We start from the raw sequence: 26366 nt of genomic DNA, 5'->3' as shown, positions 1-26366 counted from the left end.
TTCTTTATTGAATAAACTTTATATGAACAATCTTCTTTGCATATATGTGCAATTATCCAATTTAAAGTGATAGAATAATCATAAAACTATTTTATACTGTTAAAAAGTCACTTCACTACACCTTTAATCCCAGTATTCAGGAGGCAGAGGCACGCAGGTCTCTGAGTTCAAGGCCAGCCTAGTCTACAGAGCAAGTTCTAGGACAGCCAGAGCCACACAGAGAAACCCTGTCTTGAAACACCTGCCCCCCAAAAAAACCTTTTTAAAAAAAGTTTTCACCAGGTCTTTTTTTAAAAATTGTGTTTATTTGACATGTGTGTTTTGTCTGGATGTGTGTCTGTGTACCATGTATGTGCCCTTTCCTCAGAGGACAAAAGACAGTGTTAGACCCCCGGGACTGGAGTTTCAGATGGTTGTGAGCCACCATGTGCAAGCTGGGAACCAAATTTGGTCCCCTGGAAAAGCAACCAGTAATCTTGACTGCTTAGCCATCTCTCCATCCCCATCGGACTTAATTTTAAATAACACAGAGCCTAAGTTTTTGCAAGAATTCTGAAATACATCTTTCCATTTGTTCTTTGACCTCTTTTTCTTCAAAAGTAAAATATGACACTAAACAACTGAAGATCTTATAAACAGTCTCCTTTGGGATCAAAATTCTCAAGTAAAGGAACTATGCATTGTTCCTAAAAGACAGCAGGAGAAATTAGCATGTAAATTGCCACCATACAGTCACAAATGTTACACTTTTTACTGACAGCATCCTAAGATCCTGTCTTCTTTCATATAAAATCAGTACCAGAAATATGTGCCTGAAAGACGTGGTGTTGGACTGGAGAAATGGACCGTTGGTTAAGACCGTTTACTGCTCTACCAAAGGAGCTGAGTTCAGTTCCCTGTCCCTATTTCAGGTAGCTCACAACTGCCTCTAACTCCAGCTCTTCTGGTTCCATGAGCACCCCCACGTTGAAGGTACACACACACAGACAGGCACACACACACACACACACACACACACACACACACACAAACACACACACTTACATAAATAAAAATATTTTTTAATAAAATATTTTATGTAGACTATTGTCTTTCTAGAACATATCCATCTAGACAGACTCTAAATAAATATACAGACACACAGTAACTATTTAATCTAACAAAGGCATACTAAACGTAAAGAAAAAGGCTTCACTTAACTCGTTAGGTATATGATCCCAACCAAGTTCCCCCTTCCTGAGGATACCTAATGGATCTATCCCTTTGCTACAGTGCTAGGTACTCCAGCGGGAGAGTCTTTAGATGTTTTTCTCTGTGAACTTTAGCGAAGCTGGGGTCTGTGCGGACTTTATTTTTAACAAGGAAAGCTGACTGAACTAAAGTTCCCTCATTTGTGAACTCATCATGAAGATTCCTCAGATTTTACAGAGTCCTTATTTTGTTGAATGGAAGAACATGCACCACATGTAATCTTTTCTCCATTGGTACACCCAGCTTGTGTTTCTGATGGAACACACCAGTTCATCTATGTATACAATTTTGAAGCAGGGTATGTCCGAGTAAGAAAATCTCCTATTATAAAATCACAAGCACTCATATTTAATAGCAAGTTGAAAAAGTCTCTCTCTGAGCTCAGGTTGTTTCTGAACTCAGCATATGGCAGGCATCAAAACCTCCCAGTCCTTCCTCAGGCTCTTCATAGAGTTATTTTATAAAATTCACCTCCAGTGGATTTCACACATCTGGAGAACCACGTTCAACTCAAGCATGAGTGATGACTGCTTCAAAAGCAATTTACTGTTGCCTTGCCCCAAGCAAACGTACAGCTTCGCAGATGTGTGTGTAGAAGAGCAGTGCTAGAGGACAGGGCATAAAAAATTACACGCTCAAGGTGCACATGTTTAAAATGCCATCAGGTGAACTCAGAAGTCTCATTTTCTTTACTTCTGTTTCTTAAGACAAGGTCTTCTCTATAGTAAAGTCTGGCTTGGGATTTACTGTGCGCTTGAAAATCATGGCGATTTTCTTACCACAGCTTCCTGGGCGCTGGGATTATGACTTTGTGCCACCGCTTCCGTTTTAGAAACTTTATTTCCTAATTGACACCTCCGCCTCCACGGTTCCAATGTATTAAAAAAAAAAAAAGTTAGGAAAATTATCCAACCATAAGTCAAAAATTAGTGAATTGTTTTATTATTTTGAGTTATCTGGTTGCTTCTAAACAAAAGATTTGGGCCTTAATTGTGTAGTAAGATACTGGTTTAACATAAAATAAGATTTTATTCTTAAAGGCAGTCTATAGGGAGTATGAAAGAGAAAAGCAGAAGGAGATTGATGGATATACAGGGAGAGGGAGAGATATGATCAAAGGGCATTGTATGTATGTATGGAAATGCCAGAATGCAGCCAATTATTTTGTAAATTAAAATAAGCTAATGAAATCATTACTCTTTTTCACCAGAATTATAATAGCTTTGTATTTAGTGATAACGGCCATTAAGGTTTTTGATGTCATGACTGCACTATTATTACATTGTAATATTTGAATTTTTTCCTCATAAAACAATACAATGCTTGATCTAATTAATATTTATTATGTTAATTAAAATGTGTTAACAGGGGAATTTCACTGTGGATTTGAAGATGGTAATATTTGTCTGTTCACCCAAGATGATACTGATAATTTCGACTGGACCAAACAGAGTACTGCAACAAGAAATACAAAATACACCCCTAACACGGGGCCCAATGCAGACCGCAGTGGCTCCAAAGAAGGTAGGAGGGCTTGCAGAGCTGTACACACAGCAGCTGGAGAGCTGGGTTCCAAAGAAGGTAGGAGGGCTTGCAGAGCTGTGCACACAGCAGCTGGAGAGCTGGGAATGTTCTCAACAGGAAGTGCAAAGTGGCAGTGAGCTATGTATTTGAGAATCAAAGGGTAAAACACTGTATTTTATGCATATTATCAGCAATTCAGATATTTCCAAAGTTTGTGGTCATTGATGTTTTCTCACACCACAGTGATAAATGTAGCTGAGAGATCAGTGTGTCATTATTTATTTTTGTGCTAATTTATCTCTAAAATGATCATTTCTCTCAGTTCTTTATGTCTTTTTTTTCCTGTTAAAGTTGTGATTAGATGTATATAGCCACACAGATTTTATAAATGAGATTTAAACCACGTTATCAACTTTTACTTTGAATCCAAACAATAACATTTTATGTTTCCTCATAAGAATGTGCTTCAACGCTTACTTCTCCTACTTTCAGGTTTTTATATGTACATCGAGACATCTCGACCCAGACTAGAAGGCGAAAAGGCTCGACTTCTCAGTCCTGTATTCAGCATAGCTCCCAAAAATCCATATGGACCTACAAACACTGCATATTGTTTTAGTTTCTTCTACCACATGTATGGGCAACATATAGGTAAGATAACAGAATGTTCTATTTTCTGTTTACTAATCCTAATGAAGTTTTTCAGACACTGCATGAAGACAGTTTTAGTCAGAGAATGCTATAATTTAGTTTTATATGACTTGCCTACAAATTGCTAGGTAAGACACCACAGATGTCCTCCTGTCATACGATTCCAAAACTCAGACAAGAGTTTGCAGATTCCGAGCATCTTTGCATTTTGCTTCTTTGGATCTCGAGCCTGGCAGCCCATCAATAAAGTATACTTTTTATGCATGCTTCTGTGAAACTGGCATGACATAATTCAGGCTTTGTTTCTTTCCTAAGATTGAATAATGACTTGATGTATATTGATGATGATGAAAAGAAATATTGTCACACGAACAAGTCCTTTCAGCATCATCCACATATTAACAATAGTGGTAAGATTGGCTTTATGTGGATGCAATACACTAACTAGAATTTAAGAACATTGGGGCCTTGAAGGGAATACAAAACTGAAGGCATCTATATACCTTTGGATACTTCACACAGTACAGTAGTAATGAAACCTATCATGACTCATGATGCAACTCTCCTGAAAAGAGTACCATGTCGCTACAAGTGGACTTCACACACCTCAATGGGAGCAAATATTGTCCAAGTTTCCAGTTTTTTTGTGTGAAATGCTGAAGTCCAGAAGCCTGATCATCATATTTATAAAAGATTAGCCATTAGACAGTGCAGTTAATACAAAAGACTGATCTACTGATCTGCATATGTTGGAAGTATATGACTTGACTTGATATAAACCTATGGATTTTATGTGAAAAAGAGAAAACAACTATATCTGCAGCATATTGCTATATTAAATTGTGGTCCCATGTTTAAGACTATTGCTGTGGGTATCATATACTATAGTAGAGGTATACATTTACCACCTCCCTAAACTAAGACACAGTCCTGAGGAGTAGAGTATGTCTAGCCCCACAAGCTTGATCAAGGGTTTATACATCTGTATCAAAGTGAGAAATGAAATGATGCTTCTAAACAAAGGAAAATAGTTCCTTGTGAGTAGTTAGGTAGAATTAACACACTGGTCAATTGTAAAAACTGGGATGACCTTACTCTCTTGATATGTACTAACAAAAACAATGTAAATATGCATTTTTTGGTATAAACTACTAAACTTTGTCATAGTGTATATATACCAGCCATCATATCATTTAAGCTACTATCCTCACTGTAAAAGTGAGCATCATGGTCCATTGTTTACAGTGAAGAAAACTGAACCTCACGAGATTAATGTGGGTGGATCTGTCATGCTGTTCACTCACTATCATGTCTGAACTATACCAGTGTTCTTCACAGTACAGCAGCAAGTGACAAGCTTGGGTAGATAGCAAGTAAAGTGAAAAGTGCCCACAACCTGAAACACAACAGTCCCAGGAGGAACTATGGTAGAAATGCACAGTCACCTGAAGACTTCGCAGAAATCACTTTGTTCTTAGCTCCCAAATATGCAAAATGGGAATAATAATTCCTGTCTTAGAAAGCTCTAGTTTGGAAATATAAGATCATAACCACCATTTTCTCTGAGGTAACAATAGTCTCCTGTTCATTCAATACTCAAATAGTTCTGATAGAAGGCACTTTGTGGTTATTTCTTTTAATTTTAACAGTGAACACATGAGCTTGTTAAGGTAATTATCCTCTTTCTCAAAAAAAAGACACTAAGATACAGAGTTTTGATTACCATGCCCAACACATGGCTGATAGTGAAGTCATAATTCAGCCTGGGAAGCTGGACCCAGTCACTGCTCTGCAGGAAGACTTACTGGAGGGTCATGAAAGTCAGGCTAAGTATGTGAGAGTCAGTTGGTAGTCATAGTGAGTTATCACAGACTCTACTGTTGAAAAGCAAGAGGTTTTTGACTATGGAAGTAAATATTACAGGGATGACTGACGTCACTGGGGTACAGAACAGAGACAGGAAAAGTGCTGTGAGAACCTTGGCATGGGTGGCGGTGGTCTTCCTCTGTGTTAACTATGAAAGGAACGCTTCATTTGAAAATTCTTACTCCCCTCATTTATTGTCAGAGAAAATATTAATCATTGAATTAGCTCAGATATAATTTTTCTTTTCTGTTTATCATGTGTATTTTAATCACTATCATTTTTAAAATTTATTTTTAAAATTTCCTCTAGTCTTTCACAATTTATCTAGAAAGAGATAAAAAAATCAAGTATGTAATTCTAAGACCAATATTTTATATATATATATATATACACACATATATATTTAAGACACAAAATATATATGCACTTGTTATATGAGACCAGCACTTTTTTGATTCCTTTAAAATTGTCCATATATTTATGAGATGCTAATTACTTCTGACAAACATCTAACTCCCACTTCCTTCCCTTCACTCTTAGAAAATATCCATCAGTGTTTCCACTGCTCTTATTGAGAGAACAGGCACAAAAATTGCTAAAAATCTAAGTAAATATATTTGTCTCAGGCTTTGTATTAAACTATAGCCAGATGGACTACAAGCATGATTTATTTGATTATACTTTCTTTTATTGCATCTCACAGACACTGCATTATTTAGAAATTGAAAGTTTGGGCAACTCTGAATCCAGTTTGTGTTGATGTAAACACACAGTTCTCACCTCAAAGAGGAGAGATGGATTATTCTGGAACCAATATGAGTGATCATGACCCAGGAGCACAGATTTAGATTTTCCCATATTCAGTGTTCCAAAGCACTGGTGACTTTATAGCAAGACAACAAATCAGGGTTCTTTTAAAACATATTTGTAGCTGGGAGGTGGTCGTGCACACCTTTAATCCCAGCACTCGGGAGGCAAAGCCAGGCGGGGCTCTGTGAGTTTGATACCAGCCTGGTCTACAGAGTAAGATCCAGGACAGGCACCAAAACTACATGGAGAAACCCTGTTACAAAAAAACAAAAACAAACAAACAAAAAAAAAACATATTTGTAGAAATGCTAGATGGTAGGCTATAGCAAAGCAGGGAAGTCTCAGCTGTGGGCCTCAGATGCCATCTGACAGCACTCTTGGCCCTTCAGGTGGTTATAAACTACGTTTTTGTTCATACATTCCAAGGGACTTATCTGATGGCTGTAAAGATATTAGGTCATGGACAAAGGAAGTGTCTATTAAGAGCAGTGTTAAAGATGCCACAGGTAATTTTATCTCTTGGCTTGCAACAACCCAAATTCTCCACATCTTTGAGATTCTATTCAGTTAGTCAGCCTTGTAGAAGGTTCCGTGGAAGGCATGTTTCTTTTCAGGAATGGTCTTCACATTTGTGAATGCTGTTGTCCTGTAGCAGGGATTCCCTCAGTCTTTCTGTTTGTGTTGTGCTTTGCCAATTGTCAAAATATTTGAAGTTTTTTTTAACTGTTGTTGTATCTGTTTTAGTGATCTATGGTCTGTTGTCTTTGATGAAACTATGCTATTTGAAGTCATCAGAAACCATGCCCCGAATGATTATGCTCTGCCTGCTACCTCCTCAGGCTGTTCTTCCATATGTCCCTCTCATTCAGCTTCCTTAGGCCATGAGCCCAACTCATTGAATTTAGGCCAATCAATATCCCTAAAGTGGCCTGTAAATGTTCAAGTGAAAGATTCATCTGCCTCTTGCTTTTTACCAGAATTAGATTCGATAGACCTTAAAGAGGAAGGCGTGAGAAGAGCTCAGGTAGGTTGCACACCAAGCTTGTTGAAGCAAACCTCTAGCAAGCTGTCAGTGCAAAGGAAAAAAGGCACCTGGAGACATCAAAAATGCTGCTTCGTGAGCTCACAAATGCCAAGTAAGCAAGCCAAGCTTGGTGCTGATGTAAAGAAACATTCAATGGTCTATGAGATCAAACCAGGTATAGCATTCTATTAGTTCAAAGACTAATACAGAATAAGACTTTAACTCTTTACAAGCCGATAATGGCTAGGAACATGTAAGAAACTACAAAACTGATTTTGAAAGAACTTGACTCATGAGGTTTAAGGTAGGAAATTGTCCCCACAACACGACAAAAATCATAGTTCAGTGTGAAAGAAGTGCTGATGTAAAAACTGCAGCATGTTTTCCAGAGGATTTTTTTTTTTTTTAATGAGTGAGGAAGGTGAGTACATTAAATAGCAGACTTTCAATGTACAGCACTCAGGGTTACACAGAGTAAAAAAGAATAAAGGACTTCCATAGCTAGAGAGGTTAATTCAAAGGTCAGACTAACACCCGTGTTAGGACTAAAGGATTAATACAGCTAGTGACTTCACACTGAAGCCAAGGTTCCCATACCATCCTGAGATTCCTGAGGACACTGTGCATTTTAAATTTACTGTCCCTGTGTTCTGTAAATGGATGAAAAAAAGGCTGATAGACAGCACATGTGTTTAGAAAATAGTTTATTGAAGTTTTTAAACTCACAGTAGGGGTCAACTATAAAGGAATAAGGCAGTCCTTTGAAAATATTACTGCTCAATGACATTGCACCTGACCACCCAAGAGCTGACAGTGAAAAGTAATTTTCTGTTCACTGTATACCTGTTTATACATCCATCCTGCAGGAAATGAAAAAAATGCAAACTTGGTACCTAAGTATCATTGTTTTATAAGTCTTCTACTGTGAGACTACAATTTACCTGATGCACACAGTCAATTGAAATTCTGGAAAGGCTTCACCATAGAGCTGTGGCTTCTTCTACAGGAGGACCTGCTTCACACAGATTAGTTTATTAGGTAGACTCTACGGCTGAAGTGGCTCTGAAGCATGTTCAAATAACAACAAAAGATGTAAGCACCTTGTCTTCAGCTTATTCGATAACAGGGTGAGAAGATTTGCATGGATTGATGTTAGTTTTGAGAAAATTCGGTTGTGAATCAAGTGCTTTCAAACAGTGTCACATTCTACTGAGAAATCTTTTGTAAAAAGAAAACGTCCATCAGTGTGACAAATCTACCTGCTGTCTATTTTAAGACATTGACTTAGTCACCCAACCTTCCGAAACCGCCATAGTGATCAGTTAGCAGCCATCAACATCAGGAAAAGACCTTGTGCCACCGAAAGTTTCTATGAAGGCTGGTGATTGTCAGTGTACTTTAGCAATAAAGCATTTCAGTTAAGGTATAGATATTGTTTGCAGGCAAGATGCATTACACACTTAGTAAACTGAAAAATAACATACACATAAACTTCATGTACATTGGGAAAGCAAGAAAAAAGGCCTACACTCTGTGTGTTGACATTTGCTTTATAATCTAGAACTGAACCTGCATCATCTTTGAGGTATGTTTACCATCTTGGTACATTAACTCAGACCCTCATTTATCTGTAAGCCTAATATATCTACAGTTATTCATTTTGCAAATCATATCCTTGGTTGTATGGATTCCTTTAAAAAACCAGATTCCAAAATGACTTTTTCTAGATGTATGATATCCCAATTTCATTTACAGCTTTTTGGTTAATTGTAATTAAGTCTTGCAATCTTATCTTACATTGAGAATCAGCATTGTCTAACAATACAAATATTAAAAGGTTCCACAGAAGTAAAATCTAATGTCTTTAGCCATTGTTGCATGACTAGTTACACCCTCCATTTAAAAAACAACAACAAAAAAAAACCATGATTTAGACTGCACTATTCTTTCACAGTGTTTGTGGGTCATGAAAACATATATTGTTTGCCTGAGTGTCAGTGGCTGAATATCATTTTTTGAAGCTGTTATTAGTATAACAAGAAAGGACTCCAGTCTAATTTCAAGAATCAACTTGGGAAGAATCCTCATTAATGACCACTTATATGTTGCCTTAAAGCAAATGAATGCTGAAAATAGTTATAATCACCAAGATGACTTTATATTGTCTTGATTTGTTTTAATTATCATAACTAAGCCCCTACCAAAGGAGAGAGAATTATAGAAGAATATTCATGCTAGAAGGTTTAGCTGATAAGTACAATTTATAGGCTGTCGGCCACCCTGGTACAATGATGGGTTTGTTAGATGCCTTATCAAAACTGACTGAGAAAAGTATTTTCCAATCAAAGACACAATCTGTTGACATTTAAAGGTTAACTTATATGTAGATGATGTATGTACACAGTTTGATTTCTGTTGCTGTGATAAAACACCCTGACAAAAACTGTGGCAGGAAGATAGGACTTATTTTAGTTCACAATTTTATATTATTGGCCAGCCCTGTGAAAAAGCTTCAACAGTAAGATCCCGATACAGCTTCAACAGTAAGATCCTGGTCACGTGACATCCACAGTAGCAAGCAGAAGGGAAAAATGAATATACGCTTATTTTATTTTTGCTTGTGATCAGCTCAGTTTCTCTACTCTTATACAATTTAAGATCCCTGGCTTAGCAAGTGTCACCTCACAGTAGGCTGGGTCATCTCACATCAATTAACTTATTTAAGATAACCCCGAATAAACATGCCTATAGGCCAACCTGATCAAGACAGTCCCTCATTGAGATTTTTATCCCAGATAATTCTAAGTTGTTCCAAGCTGACCACTAAAACTAATTACCACAAAGTGATGTGTAGCTATTAATATTGCTACATATGTATATATATTAGCATTACTGTGTCTCTTAATGAACTACTTAATTCTGCATGAATTAGAGGAGCCTCTTAAGTCCTAAACAAACTGAATCTCATTGGAATCACTAAATATGATAAAAGTTTGTTAAATTAAAAAAAAAATGAGGTGAGCTGGAAGCATCACACCATCCCAGAAAATGAGAGGTGAAATACAGAACACGTTTATGAATAAGTCCTTTGAGTCTGGTGAGAATTAGACTAGGTTCTACCTCAGGAAAGCCTAATTCACTGTGAAGCCACAGGGAGCAAAGGAAAAAAGAATAAATGAATGAGTTATTCCTCTGTGATTCTGATAACCACAATGGTGAAGAAGTGTGACAGAACAAAGAGATGTGGGCACACAGAGGGCCTGATTTAAGAAGGAAAGTTAACAGACACTCTAAGTCCACAAGAAAGTTTATGGAAAGGTAGGAATGTAATGCCTCAATAATGGAATTATCCTCAAAGAAGAGAGTTAATTCTACTTCCAGTGAAATGAGAAAAAAAATAATTATGTAAGAACATAGCTTCTGATGCATTTCCAAATGCAAGAACAGCAGGCAACATGAAAGTCTCATCTTCTCTCTAAAATAAATATGAAGTACATGCTCCAAGAATAGACAGTTTTAGGCGAAGGTAAAATAGAGTAAAACTTGATAGGTGGAGAGGTTGGAGTAAGGGCCAAAGTCCTTGGAACTCTAAAATGTGTCTCAAACTGGGAAAGAGCTCAGTTCAAATCTTATTACTTCAAGAAAACGGTACAGAATCAAGTCTTGATTTTCATCCTCTCCCTGCCCATGATGAAACTCATCCTTTAAAACCTGTAACATAAAAGGCTCAAATACACATTCCCCTGTGGCTTCTCAACACATGTAGCCAACCTGTAGCTGTGGTGGGCAAGTTCTGCCCAAGTATAGCAATGAGTGCAGCCCAACACAAAATTGTGTACTTCACACAGCAGAAGGCATTTTGAAAACTTTATTTTGTAACTCAATGATGTAGTTCTTGAGTGTGAACTCTGTAGATGACCATGTTGTGTCACAATGTCAAAAAAGTTGGTCATGCAAGCAAGCAAGGACAGTCTGTTTTAATTGTGCAGCTTCCCAATCTCTGACCTTCCTCCTGATGAACTGTGCTTCATGAGGGCACAAGCAATGACCCTTCCCATGACGTGGTATCCTGAGTGTAAATATTAACTTAAGTACTCAATAAATATTCATCTACAAATAAATGTACTTTTTAAAGTTACGTGATAGAATTAACACATTTTCTCTTTCTTAACCATCTGTACAATTTGTATTTTCCCTCAAAATACAGCTGAAGGACATCTTTGGTGTTTGTTGTCAGCCCTCTCTGCTTCCTTTGTTTTCATAACTCCTGGTGCAAATACCTGCATTTGTCACACTGAGGCTTGTTCCACTGCTGTCTCTCTGAGAACAATAGCCACGATGTATTTCTATGTGATTCTTCAGACAACAAGTGCTTAATAGGTTTGAAAGGTCACCTAAAGTAGCTGCCTTCGCCTCTGCTTGTATTAAAAGAATAACAAGAGAAAGTATGTGGAGCACAGACAGGAAATGGGTGGCAGTTCATGAAAACTTCTTACATTGTACAAATAAGAAAAGACTAAGTTAATTATTATCCCCCAGTGAATTTGCATGTAGGACTCTGGAAAGTGACACAAAATATGGGGAAAACTGTCACATATGTCTTAATAATTAATTCAAGAATAATGACTTAATAAAAGTATGCCCCAAATAGTGTCACAGGCAACTTTTATAAAACATCCTTAAATAGGAGCACACACATTGATAATCCATATGCAGAATAAAATGAAATTGTTTTCTGATATGCCATCTTATGATGATCTAATTTAATATAGAAATAGCATTTAAGGATCTGGAGTTAATGTCTTATTAGCCATCTCTTTATAAAAATATCTTGAATTATTCTTTCACATGATGGTCTTGGACTTTGTGATATGCTACAATTCAAATATTTTAAAATAGTGATAGACATGTCTTTGTAAAGCCAACAGTGAAAAGTGACTATATTTTGAATGGTTTTTGGAGACTGACTTCTGCTTCCAGTTTTGATCAGAGACTGTATTTCTCTTAATTGTATGGGGCAAGGGTATATGATCACAAGGACACTGGATACATCTAAGAAAATAGTATTTTTAAGATTCTTCTGTGGGTGGAGAGATGACTCAGAGGTTAAGAGGACTGGAGTTAGGTTCCTAGTACCCCCCCCCAACCAGGTCACTCAGAATTGACTCTAGTCCAGTGTCAAGGGACCCAATGCCTTATTCTGGTCTCTGTGGACAGCTTCATGTTCAGGGTGCATATACAGACAACCAAGCAGATGCACGAAACTTTTGAAAACATAAACAAAAAGTTGAAAAATTCTTTCATACTTGCCAATTCTCAAAATTGAGTTCCATTACAATTGCAATTTCTAGATTGTTTAGGAACTACAACAGGAGAATACTCAGGAGTCTCCATTTGAATATTAGATATTAGATTTGAATATTAGATATTATACTGGGGTGATTTGATAATAGCTGATGTCTGTTAAGAATAAATCAATCACTTCAATGAAGACTTGTTTATATTTAACAACTGTCAACAGCATATGTTATTCATTCAGTAAACTTCCTTCTTAAGTGATAAGTATTTAGAGTAGGAGATATGAGTAGAATCTAGCTGTTTTTTCTGCTTCTTATGAAAAAATGTTATTAGAAACGGTTATTACAGACACTCTGATAAAAACTACAAGTAACCTCTAATGCATTTACTTTTTAATACTTGTTTCAGAATCACAAACAACCTCACATTTTCTTCCTATATATTATTTTTTAAAATGTTATTACTATATATTAATTATATAAAGTAAAGGGTTTCATTATGACATTTCCATACTTGCATATAATGTGCATAATTGCTCATAACCTCATCTTTACTATACACTGATGATGACCCCTGAATTGTGTTTAGTAGAGGACAGTATATTTAAACCAAGTATGTGAGCTACAGTAGATATCATTTTATCAATTGAAGTAATGGTTAAAAAAATCTAACTGGTTTTTCTTCTCACTTAATGTAACAAACATTTAAACCCACTTTATTGAAAGTAAAGATTTAATGTTGATTTTTTTTACTCATGTATCTTTTATTAACTTACCTAATTAATCACGACTAATTGTATGAGGTGGGTACTTAGTCCTGTCTAGAGTTTTATATAAGGTGCTAGAGAATTATGATAAATGTTTCCTAGTAATCAAATGGTTTTTCAGGGATTTTACATAATGAGTTACTGAGTAAGAGAAAGTATATTCAACCAAATGTGTAACAGGCTTATGCTGTGGGTGAACAAGTAACATCAGGACAACAGCATTAACGTAAGACTTTGTAGAGTTAGAAAGAACAGCACCCTTCAGTAGAAGTAAGTAGGAGAAAGCAGAAAGCATAAGTTGCAGATATGAGACTCAGAAGAAACTAAGGCATGAGAATGGAAAACAATGTTCCAGGGGAACGTTAGAGCTAAAGAGCCAAAAGATGCAAATAAGGGATCTGAAAAAGCATGTTAGAAGGCCTGAGTAGAGGGCCACTATAGACAGATTTGTGGTATGAAGTCAGCTGGATGCCAGAAGCATGGCAATGATGGGAGAAACTGACCTGACTTTTTGGTTTAAGATATTGTTGCGGCTACATGTTGAAACACAGTATCAATGCAGCCATCTCTATTCAAGCAGGAAACAATGACTTCCTAATTTCTCACTTTGTATGTGTGCATAAAACAAATGATGCTAACAATTACCTATCAATATACATAGATCTTGCCTGGAGTCAGATAATCTTGCAGCATTCTCATCTTTTCATAGGATGTGGAACTTCAATTAATGAGTCTATGTTACTGATTATAATAAAAATGCTATTTATATGCAACTGATATCCAGACATTAGAATAAACCAAATTACAAATTAATTTATGCAAACTTCTCAATTCAAAGTATCTATGGTAAAGATGAATGTATGTTTTAGGATGTTATTATTAAATTATTTTCTAAAACATCTACTATTTTTATAGTTAAATAATCAAGAGACAATTATGAGAGAAGTCTTAAAAAAGATGATAACTAGGTAATTGCAATGATAAATAATGTTTATGAAAATTATATTTTATATGGTAATTTAAATGAAATAATATTAAATACAAATGATGGATATTGCAAAAGAAGAAGCCCAAATTTTGGTCATTATCTATCGTATAAAACAACCAAGGTCATTTAGCTTTTGACCACTGGGAGACAAGGAAGAGAAATCTATGGTTTACTTAGCTATTTCAAGCTTTTATCATAGAACTACATAACATTAGAAGATCCTTGGGGATGGCTCAGTTCATACATTCTGGCATCTTGTGCCTACTTGAGCATAAAATCCTCTCTCTGAGGATTTAAAATTACATTTGAAGGGTATTAATACAATCCATCATGTGCACATTGGAATTTTTACTATAATAATATAATAATGTGCTGAATCAGCTCTGCTTCTAACTTCTCCCAAGGAGCTTTATTCTGTTCCACAAGTTCGAATTTTGTTGCCCAAGATGACCTGGAATAGGGTTAAATGTCTTTTGACAGCAGATTCTGCTTTATGAACTAAAATGGGAAGTGCTAAGGAGCAAGTCATTTGTTTATTTATGAGCTTTTGTCATTACCTCAGAAATATACCAGCTAAGAAACAGTTTATTCTTGGAGACAATAAAATGACTGCTAGCACCTACATAAGAAGTTGTTTAAATTTTAACACAGGTAGAAGCCTTACTTCAATAAATTATAGCATCCATTTTCTTATAAAACAAATGTTTTCCTTTTAAAAATATAAGCTAGTCACAATTAATTACAACTCTTCTTGCTTATTTTAAATCTAATTTAGCTGAGGTAATTTAGAAATGTATTGTTTAGATATAGGCAAAAATGTTTTTATATAAAATGTATTCAATATGATAAGCATAACTAAAGTGTGAATTTAACATACATATTAAAAATTAGTTAATTAAGAAATTGTAAACATGGTCACAGCAGGGCATATCCCCTAACTATAAATGCTCTATTAAACTCTGAGACAATGTGATGTAATTATTCATATAATAATGTCATTGTTAGTCAATTTTTCCTTCCTGTCACAGAACACCTAAAATAAATAACTTGGTAGAGGACAGAATTATTTTGGCTCCTGATTTAAAATTTTCCGTCTAGTGTTGCTTGATCTCACATGGTAAAGTAGTAACATGACAGAGAGACAAGCTGGGGGAAAGCTATCCACCTCGTGGTAGCTAGGAATCACAGACAGATGGGGATGAGGAAGGGGCTGTACAACACACATCTTTCTGGAGCAGCCCCGAGTGACCCACTCCTTTCATCCAGATTTTATCCCTTAGTCTCCATCTTCAGCCTCCAATTTCACTAAATATGAGTCATTCATATATTAGGTCAAAATTTGAGTGATCATGTCGCTTCCCTAAATGCATAACTCTGAACATTGCAACAGGAAACTAAGCCTTGGCACAGAAGTCATTGTGGGGCATTTTAGATCCAATCTGTAACATTTATTAGTATATATTAATAAGTGTTTCACCAAAGTAAATTATAACCTCAAATTCTGACAAATTTATAGCCTTCACTATTTGCTAATTGTAGTTATAATGATCATATCTAAAAAGTAATATTGCTCTTAATCTTTAACCAATCCATTTATCAATATGGTAACAAGATAAATTTCCTTTTAGTTTAATCAAAATGTGACATTTTGCTTCCATATGAAAAAATGAAAGAGAAGTACTGAACATGCTCTTCGTGGAAAAAATCCACTACAGGATTGTTTTATATTGCAGACAAAGGGATAAAGAATTGGGAGATGGAGAGAAAGAGAGGGTAAGAAAGACAGAAGTGGAAGAGAGGAAGGGGCAGAACACAGAGAAGTGCATCTGTATCTGTTGAAAAAGTTGCACTAACTTTAAGTACATATCTGTTTTTTATTAAAATACATAAAATATGAAATTTTGGAAAGAGGAAATGGTGAATGATAGAACAGTGGGTGAAGAAAAAGCAGAAGCTAGATAAAATAGGGAAAATAGAGAAGTTATGAAAGAGTGTGGCATGTAGGATATAATAGCTGGATGGTGTTATTAGAAATGAAAGAAGGGAATCCACACTGTAGAAATTAAAGTACTATGCAATAAAACGTTTGTGTGTAGAAATATGTAAATATCCATTGCATTCAAAGAGAAAATATAGAAAAATCTTGAAGTAGTATGTGAAAACAAGAAAAGCAGAACAATAAAAATTCACATAATGTTATAGATGAACAAAAATACATTATTTTCACTGATGTGCATAAATGAATAAACCTTTAAGACAAAAGAAGTTTCATCTATCAGCAAGTAAAATGTATATCTTGTAATATGGTCTTTGACCAACATAATAATGCAATATATCATTTCAATGCAGTTGATTTTATTTATCTCTATTCAAATATTGATAGCATCATCACAGGACAAAAATGTTGAACTCTGAGTTTAAAGCCTGCCTCTGCTGTTTTCTTGCTACATTACACAGGGGAAATCACTTAGCTCCTATAACTCTTCTCACCTGTACTGTGGGATAATTGCAGTACGTTCTTTATAGAGCCCACAAGAAGACTAATTCCTTATATGCACAAATTCCTAACATACGTTATATTGTATCAATACTGTTATCATCATTAATTTTTATTTTTGTGTACAACACACAAAATTTAAAAGATGTATTAAATGATGAAATAAAAAAGCTATCTATTTTATGTTCAATACTTCTTTCAGAAGGAAAAAATAGATGAAAATAAATGTGATTTTATTTTAAAGAAAAAAGATACTAAATGATAATACAAAACAAAATAAAGATCAAATTAGTGTGTGGGCCATTTAGTACATGAGTGAATGCCTTGCTGGCTCTCTACTGCTGTTATAATAAATAGCAAAGGACAACAAAGTGAGCTTCAAATAGGTTAAATGCGTTATCTTACGGTTCTGGAAAACAAAATCCAAAATGAATATTTAAACACTGTGGCACTAAAGTCAAGATAGCAATATCCTTCTGGGGATTCTGCAAAAATCAATTCTCTTGCCTCTTCTAGCTCGTACTCTTTGACTTGTAGATATATCCTCTATCTTCAGTAAGAGATAACATCCTTTACAAGCCCATCTTCTCTCCTGAATCAAAATGCCTTTTGCTGCTGGTCCATATAATAAGTGTGACTGCATTTAGAATCCACTGAGATAATCTAGGTAGGACAAGTCTGTCCACCTAAAAAACCTTAACCATTGCTGCAAAGTCATTTTGACAATATAAGTTAACACAGTTTCTAGGAAATAGAACGTTGTTTTCTCTGGATCAGACCATGATAGCAAGATAAGAAACAGAAGGAGAGCAGAAGACACTAGACTGTTCTGCAAGATTTACTTTTAAATATTTATAAATGTTTGGTCAAGGAGAAACAAACTTGAAGCGGACACAAATATACAACGTAAAATTCCATTGTTATTTTAGGTGTTTTAAATGTATATCTACGTTTGAAAGGGCAGACAACAATAGAGAATCCTCTATGGTCTTCAAGTGGGAATAAAGGACAACGATGGAATGAGGCCCATGTTAATATATATCCAATTACTTCATTTCAGGTAAGAAATAACTTTGTTCATAGATTGCTGCGTATTGAATGCAACATTAAATACATACTATGAAGAAACAGTAAATACATTAATATTCAGAAATTCTGTATAAGAGAAATAAAAATCATGTATTTTAGTTCCTCTTGAGTTTGAAAAGCTATTTTATGAAGACAAATGCACCTTTATTAGCATCCATGAAGAAGCATATAGAAAAAAATCTATCAGAACGCGAGGTATTGCAAATAGTAGCACATGCCTTTAATCCCAGCACTTGGGAGGCAGAGGCAGGTAGATCTCTGAGTTTGAAGTTAGCCTGGTCTGCAAAGAGTGTTCTAGAACAACCAGTCCTACACAGAGAAACCCTCTCTCTGGAAAACAACAACAAAAGAAACCAAAGCTACTCAAGGTATTTGCATAGTCAACCATTTCCATAGAATCACTGGCATGCATTTTATACTCCACAGGAAATAATATAGATTTTCACAATAATAAAACCGGATATCATTCAAATACATTTTCCAGCCCAGTCATTTATTACTTTAATCAAAATTAGAATTTTTAAGCAAATTATATTTCTTTCTGTAGATAGAAGCTAGACCAAAATGCCATCTATAAAAATATCAAAAATTTAATTATAAGGTTTCTAATTGAAATAAGGAACTTTAATAAGCACTGTAAAAGAGTATATGTGTGAGATATTTTAATAAAGTTGGCAGCATGGTTTTCGTGATTTAAGTAACTATATCAACATATATATGTGTATGTGTGTGTGTGTATGTGTGTGTGTGTGTGTGTACCTACCTATGTTTTCATACATTTCTAGCCAACATATACCGAAGTATTTTTATTTCTTTAAAGTAGCAAAAGTATCTTTAAAATCTAATCACATTTCATATAGTCTCTAGTTATATTCTTTATTTTGGGAGTACTCAAACCCACTTACTGATATCATGCATCCGTGTCATGGCATACATTTAAGGGTACAGAGAATCAGAACGATCCAATTATGCACTCTTTTCATTGACAGAATCTCTTTGCTCACAATTTGTAAAATTTTGACCATTTGAGAGGTTGAACTTCTAAATCTAACTAAGTTGATAAAATAATTTTTTTTCACAAGAGTAGGGGTAATTAAATAAAACTACTTGAAATCATATATCTATGAATCCAACAGAATCATTTTGTATCTATGAAGGATAATACAGTTGTAAAAACTGAAATAATTTAACCTGTGAAAACAGGATTCAAAGTACAATTACTAGTAAAGTGTGTGTGTGTGTGTGTGTGTGTGTGTGTGTGTGTGTGTGTGTGTACATTGAAGAATATTTTTTCTAAAAATACTGTTCTCTATATATTTTGCTTTCTACATGGGTTACCTCTTCATCAGAAATGATTAAACACATATACAAGAAGGATTTAAGTTTGGTAATGTTATAATCAAGACAATCCTTTATAGACATTATATCAATTTAATAAACATCTGTTAAGTACCTGCAGGATAATCTTTATTTCTTTATATATTTGTTGAAAAAAAATGTGAGCTCCTACTTTGTCTGTCACATTGGCAAGCATGAAAATTTAGTAAAATTCTTGTTGTAAAATATGCTGGAAGCTGACTGGTACACAGGAAGGGGAGAGATCTCAGGATATACACACATATAAACAGAAACAGAACACTTTTCATGGCTGGAGTCTTGGAAGCAGACATTAATGACTAAGAATTTTGGGCTTCAAAGTGTTTGTAGATGGAAGTTACTCTCCCATCTGACTATTCCTAAATACCCAGCAGCTGCTTCCCAAGTACTTGACTCAGAGGCTTAATATTACCTATAAATGCTTGACCAGTAGCTCAGGCTTATTACTGACTAGCTCTTACACTTAAATTAACTCATAATCCTTCTCTATGTTTAGCCACGTGGCTTGGTACCTTTTCTCTGTGCAGCATTCTCATCTTGCTTCCTCTGTGTGTGACTGGTGGCTCCTTGACTCCGCCTTCCTTCTTCCCAGCATGCTCCAAGTCTGGTCGCCCTACCTATACTTCTTGCCTGGCTACTGGCCAATCAGCATTTTATTAAACTAATTTGAGTGGCAAATCTTTGCAGTATACAAAAGCATTATCTCACAGTAAGTGTTGAATAATGCCTGAACTACAGATTTGTTTAGATCGTAAAAAGGGGGGATGAGAGCAGATTCAGGGACATATATGGTCACTTCTGTCTTAAATTTGTTAATAAAAATGCCTGCCTGAGGAAAAACATTTTAAAGATGTGGGAGAAGTTGTTGGAAATACCAGTCTGAAATTTTTAAGACACAGACTGTGTCATCAGATTATATCTCTTACTGTAAACAGCCTAAATAGTTGATATTAGCAAAGAAAGTTTTACATAGTGAAATGAGCAAATCAGTGATGCAACCACACAAAACCATTCATTAAGAGGAACTATGACAGACATACTCATCCTAAGTAGTATCTTAGAGAAATTCAAATATTCATAGAATTAAATAAGAGAGAGAGAGAAAGGGAGACAAACTCAAATTAGAAAACAAGTAAATTACTGGTAGAATGTCCTTTCTTGTAACATAATTTGTAAAGTTCTACTTTCATGAGAAATTTAACTTCTAAATCTTACCAAATAAAATGAGTACTTTTTTTTGTAATTGATAGAAGATAATTGACAAACAGGTTTTAGTTAAGTCACAGATACACAAGTTATATTTTATACGAGACACCGTGTCTACTAGAGAATTCTTTTTCAATGTTCATTTTCCTTTTTAATGACCCCTATCTCCATGGGAGGGTGCGAGAGGCAGCTAGGAGACAAAATGTGTTTACTTGAAGATCTTGTCTTGATTGACAGCTTTGCCTATATGCTAGAAGGCCCCCTTCCAGGAAAAGTACTCTCCAACCAGGGTCTGGATCTCCTCACTACCAGGATCCAGTATCTACCATGTATAAGATGCATAGTCCACCTGCCAATTTGGACTCAGCAGAAAGACAGGCTTTGGCCTCAGAAGACCCAAATGCTAGAAATGGAGCTTCTGTTGTTGGTTCCAAAGAGGGCTACACTAGCAAAGGCATTCTTCCTCAGTTTGTCCAGTTTCTAGAATATCCAGCGATATGGTTGCAACTCATGAAAGTCTGGTAAGCTCTTCAGCGAAGTGGCATACCAACAGAGACCAGCCATCTGTATCAAAATGCTCCCCCAAAATAAGCCAGCACCACAGAGAGGGTGTCATCATTGGAGTACTTATGCTCAAACTCATCCAATGCGATGAGCTAAGGGGGCCCTTGGCCTTCGGCTCAGCTTCCAGTGCCTACTCACATTCATCCATCTCCTCAGCAGTTGAGGCAGCTGCCTCTTTTCTTCTTTCCATTCAGCCTGGGCCTTCTGTTTCTCTTCCCACGAACCCCTTTCTTTCCTTGGGGGTATCCTTTTAAGGCTGGCTCTCTGTAAACGTCTTAGCATCAAACTGGGCCATCTTCTCTCACAGCTTCCCTTCCCCCAAGAAAGTCTTGAAATGGGTCTTGTTAATGCAGTTAAGAAACCAGCCTTTGGTACTGGGAAAGGCCTGGGGAAAAGAAGGTTCCAAACTCTATTTATAAAACCACAGCAGGGTGCAACTGTGCTATCAGCCAGTGACACTAGCTTACCACCATGGAAACTTCTGGTTTTCCAGAGAGCATCTTATCTCCCTTATCTCCCTCCCCTTGTGCATTTGCGTTTTCAGTGGCCTCGTTTGTTGTGGTGCACGATGCCCAAAGTGGGGAACACTCAGGTGCTGACTGGAGAAATGATGTCACTGTCAGCAAAACTCACCGACCGCACCACCAGAGCTGCTGCCTCTGGAGTACTTCCTGGCAGCTCCTCCTTGCTTACATAATAGGTGAGATGCCATTGATCTCTAACACACAGAATCCATTGTCATGCTCAAATGCTGGAATCTACCTGGCAGGAGATTTTCAAGAAATTCTGGGGTGCAGTAGCTTGGACAAGGTGGAAGTAGGGTGGTGCAGAGAGCACACAGACCTGAGCCCCACTGTACTGAGCAGTGAAGGTCCTCCAGATTTCAGGATATTTATACAGGGTCCCAGCCGCCATGGTAATTGTGCAGAGAGGGGAGATGAGAAATTTACATGAAAGCACAAGGAAATAGGAGTAAATAAATAAATAAAAACTGTCTTAACTAAAACCCCTTCAATATTCAGAGTTAATTGAATTGCCTGCAGGAAAATATTAAATTATAATATGATTTATTCAAATAGACCCTTTCTTCTATCAGTTTTTCACATTAAAGGAAGTAGAGAGTTTGCTTATTAGATAATGTTTTTGCAAGAAAACCTAGTTCATTATCCAAGAGGCAGCATGGAACTGGACATAGCAGGTGCCTTCGGAACATGAGTGCTAAGAGAATCACAGAAATGGAAGGCAGAGCACCAGGTCCGAGGTTGTAGGCTTCCAGAGTTGAGTCGCCTTTCCCTCTGATTTGGCCAATCTCAGTCCACCAGACCCGATTTCTCACAATTGTTGGCTAAAAGAAGGAAATTCGGGATCTTTTGTTATCAGAAACCAAAGGGGTGTTTTAAATTCAAAAAGATATCCAGGTCCAATACCCATGAAAACGTGTTTCTGCAGCTGCTGAGATTTGCGTAAAATTCACAGAAACATATAAAAAAGAATGTATAAAGAGATATTCAAGACTGTTAAAATTAATCCAACTTTATTCCTGCGGTCTATGTAAGCCTTGGAGAAATTCTTTCTGCTGTACTCAGCTCTACTTCTGATTTAGAAGGCAGTTTGGGTTTGCTTAGTTGGTTCTCAATGTACTTTCCATTCCCTGCCTACCTTGGACGTTTTCATAGATTTATAGCACCGGAAAATCCCTACTCTCATCTGCTATCAGTTTTGATTGGCCTGAAGGACTTCATTTGACATTTCTTGAAGTGTGGGTCTGCTGAGGATGGATTCTTTTCACCTTCTGTACTTTTAAAAAATTGTCTTGTTCACCTTCATTTTTCAAAAAAAAAAATCGTTTCCTCTAGGCATATCTTCGTGCTTTTTCTTTTAGAACTTTCAGGATGTCCTTCTGTCTGTGTATTCTTTCCAAGTATGAATCTCTGGCTGCACACACGTTTATTCCTCTCTCTATTGTGCCAGCCTCCTTCTCTGAGATCATTTATGATTCTTTTTTTCTCCTTGTTGCTGGTTGTAAAAACTTAGATTCTGATATGCTTTGGTGTGTTCTTCTAGTTCTGTGTACTCCTAATTTACTGAACTTCTGGGGTCATCATTACATGAAAATTGAGGATTGTCTAACTAGTTTCTTCACCCATCTTAGTTCCCCATTCTATCCTTTCAGATTCCTCTTTGAAAATTTGTGTTTGTTTTTTTTTTTTTCTTTTTTCTTTTCGGTTTTTTTTTTTTTTTTTTTTTTTTTTTTGAGGAGTGGGCATGGGGGTGGGAGTGGGGTGGGGAATTTGAGACAGGGAATTCTTTGGGTAGCCTCAGCTGTCCTGGAACTCACTCTGTAGATCAAGCTGGCCTCAACTCACAGTTCTGCCTGCCTCTGCCTCTACCTCTCTGAGTGCTGGGATTAAAGGCGTGCACCACCACCACTTGATTTTGTGTTTGATTTTGAATAGCTTATAGTCTGCCTGTATATTCAATGATCATTGGTTTGGTAATATCTACTCTGAATTTAGTCTTTTTCAGTGAATTTTTCATCTCAGCAACTGGACATTTCAATCTCTATAAATTCAATGTTAGTCTTTTTACAAAATATTTTTTATTTTACTAGTTAATGCCTTAAGTGCGTGTAGCCCAATCATGATTAACTATTTGGAATCCCTATCTGTTCATACACATCTATTTTAATTGTTGGTTTGTTTTAAATAGATTTGGTCTTCCCTTTATGGGTCATTTTTGTTTGTTTGTTTTTCTTTGAAAATCTTGTAATTTGGGTGGTAGGCATCATGAATTTTAACTTAATAGGTACTGGATATTTGTAAAATTTTGTAGTGCAAAGCATGTACAGTGATGTGCTTAAGTGACTTAGAAACTATACATTTTAAGGATTTAAGATTTATTAAAGAAAACCATTTTTCCTTGCCCTCCCTCTCTCCTTCTTTACCTTTCTCCTTCTCTTCCTCTCTAACCCTCCTTTATTTTTCCTCTTTTTTTAGTATTTTCTGATGTTGTTTATGCCTGACCTCCTTTGCTTTGTTTTCTTCCTATTGTGTTTTAAGAAAACAGAATTCTAAACACAGGGCCTTGGGCTTAAGACGTACATCACCAAGTCCAAATCTTTTGCCAGTCTTGTGAACCTAACTTTGCAAACAAGTTAAGTGAAGCAAAGATTTATAGCATGATTTAAAGGCCATTCATTTGTAATATTTTTTTTTTAATCTAGCTGTCTTTTTCTATGGGGATTCTCGATTCAGTCCCTTCTGCTCAAATTTTCTACTGAATTTCAGACTGGTTCAGATGACTCTGACCTGAAAATTCTACACAGGGCAAGCATTGACTGACATGATCTCCATTTCTCATGGATCTATGTTTGTTTTTATTGATATGATCATCATTATATCAAGCCTGAGGCTCTGTGCCCCAAAAACCATTGTGTAGACTACTTCATTCAGTAATTTGTGTGTTTCAAATGGAAGAAAACAATCTGATTTCAACTAGTTGGGGTGGAAACCATCAGAAGGTAAAAATTTTGCATCAGTGTATTTTTAGCTAAATTGCCAGTGAGAGATCAAGATAAGTAACAATTTTTAATTATGACATTTCTGTTCTTTTATTTCACAATGTATTTTTAGATCTATTGACTAAAATGCCTATTTAATTAAAATGTTTATTTCATTTCATTAATCTTAACTGTGCAAGGAAACTACTCATACCCTGACATAATATACTCTTATTTGTTTTATTTTTCTTTATTGTTACTTAGAATTATTTCAAATTAAGAATTTTTTTACTCTGAAATAATTTATACACAGTGAAGAGTTTTGAAATTCCTTGTTATGTCATGCCTACCAAAAAGCATTGTTATAACAAGAGATAGAAATATGTCATAAATTAAATTGTAAAATATTATATCATTCAAACATGTAACTTTTGAAAATCTTTTTAAGTCAAGTAGATAGCTTGATATCTCTTTTCTTTTGGAGGAGTAAATTAGATATGAGTGGTGTTGAGTGCCTCTTTCACAACCAATGATGTAGCTTCACTTGATTGAAAATTGGATTACATTGATCTAAAAACTCTTACAACATGCACACTTGCCTCTTTTGTTGAGCATCTTCAGTCAGTTTGGTTAGTGAAAATAAATTATATTGTAGGTCAAATAAAGGTTTTATTATATGGAAATTTCTTTATGGGCTTTTTCATAGAATTAATTTAGCAGTTATTGATCAGTGTAATGATAATATATTTTGGTAACATATTTTGCAATATTTGAAAGGATTAGAGCAAAACTTACCAGGTACCAAGGAAAATTATTTACTTCTGTTGTTAATCCTGTGCTTTGTTTATAATATAATCTGAATTTTTCCAAAAATGGAGACAGTATGAGATAATACCATTTACAGTTCATTAGTTTTGCCTAAAGCGATTAAAGATCTTTACTCTTGAATCCTCATTTAAATATTTGGAAATATATTTCAAAGAAATTTAAATATAAGTAATTATTACTAAATGATGAGCATGTTCTCAACATGACTTTACTGTCTAATAATAATAAAATAGATAAAAAATGATCTGGAAAGTATTACTGTCACTTAGAGACATATTCTCAAGCAATTCTATATTTGATATGGTGAGTTGTAACACAAATTGCTAAATGGTCTTATTAACAAAAAACCCAGAGACAGATATTGGGGTGAAAGCTGAAAAATCAGAGACTCAGAACAAGCCAGTCACAAGTACTTAACTCTAGGAAATCCTCAGCCTTAAGATGGAGTTCCTGTTTCCTCATGCCTTATATACCTTTCTGTGTCCTGCCATATTACTTCCTGGGATCAAAGGTGTGTGTGCTTCCCAGTAATGGGATTAAGGGTGTGTGCCACCACTGCCTGGCTCTGTTTCCAGTGTGGCCTTGAACTCACAGAGATCCACACGATCTCTATCTCCTGAGTGATAGGATAAAGGGTATGTGCCACCACTGTCTAGCCTCTATGTCTAGCTGGTTCTGGCCTCTGATCCCCAGAGCAAGTTTATTAGGGTACACAATATATTACTATAGTGAGTCAAGTTCCAGGAGCATGATACAGATATTTTGATGATGGCTAAATTCACATTTAAAACATTTTAAAGGGCAAGACGGATAACTCATAGGTTAAGAATGCATATTGCTCTTGCAGAGGACCCTAGATCAACTCTTAGCACCCACAACAAGCAATTGACATAACTCCAGCTTTAGGGTTTCTAATGCCTCTGGCCTCCATGGGTATATACACACACATACACATGGAAGGACTCATAGCTATATGCATAATTCAAAATAGGAAATTAAATCTTCTGAATAAATACCTCCCATTTATAGTTCACAATGTGCTGTTTCTCTGTCCTCCCCAACATTTCACATCTTAGATTGTTATTTCAGATTAGAAGCTTTTAATACTGACACTCAGAGAGTTGAACT

General features: G+C 35.8%; 1 protein-coding gene and 1 pseudogene across 1 annotated transcript in view; one reads left to right on the top strand and one right to left on the bottom strand.

Annotated features, from left to right (window-relative positions):
- The window catches only part of Mdga2 (MAM domain containing glycosylphosphatidylinositol anchor 2), a 656085-nt gene that overhangs the window by 617124 nt on the left and 12595 nt on the right, over positions 1-26366 (top strand). The window contains exons 10-12 of the mRNA XM_059279883.1: positions 2620-2775; positions 3268-3426; positions 17605-17735. Coding sequence (XP_059135866.1) covers positions 2620-2775; positions 3268-3426; positions 17605-17735 — 446 coding nt within the window. The remainder of the gene's footprint in view (positions 1-2619; positions 2776-3267; positions 3427-17604; positions 17736-26366) is intronic.
- Positions 20556-21826, bottom strand: LOC131924078 (elongation factor 1-gamma-like; annotated as a pseudogene).

Source organism: Peromyscus eremicus, chromosome 14 (assembly GCF_949786415.1).
Source record: "Peromyscus eremicus chromosome 14, PerEre_H2_v1, whole genome shotgun sequence".
In the NCBI taxonomy this organism is placed as follows: domain Eukaryota; kingdom Metazoa; phylum Chordata; class Mammalia; order Rodentia; family Cricetidae; genus Peromyscus; species Peromyscus eremicus.
Note: the sequence above shows the minus strand (reverse complement) of the source record. Positions and strands in the feature narration are given on the sequence as shown.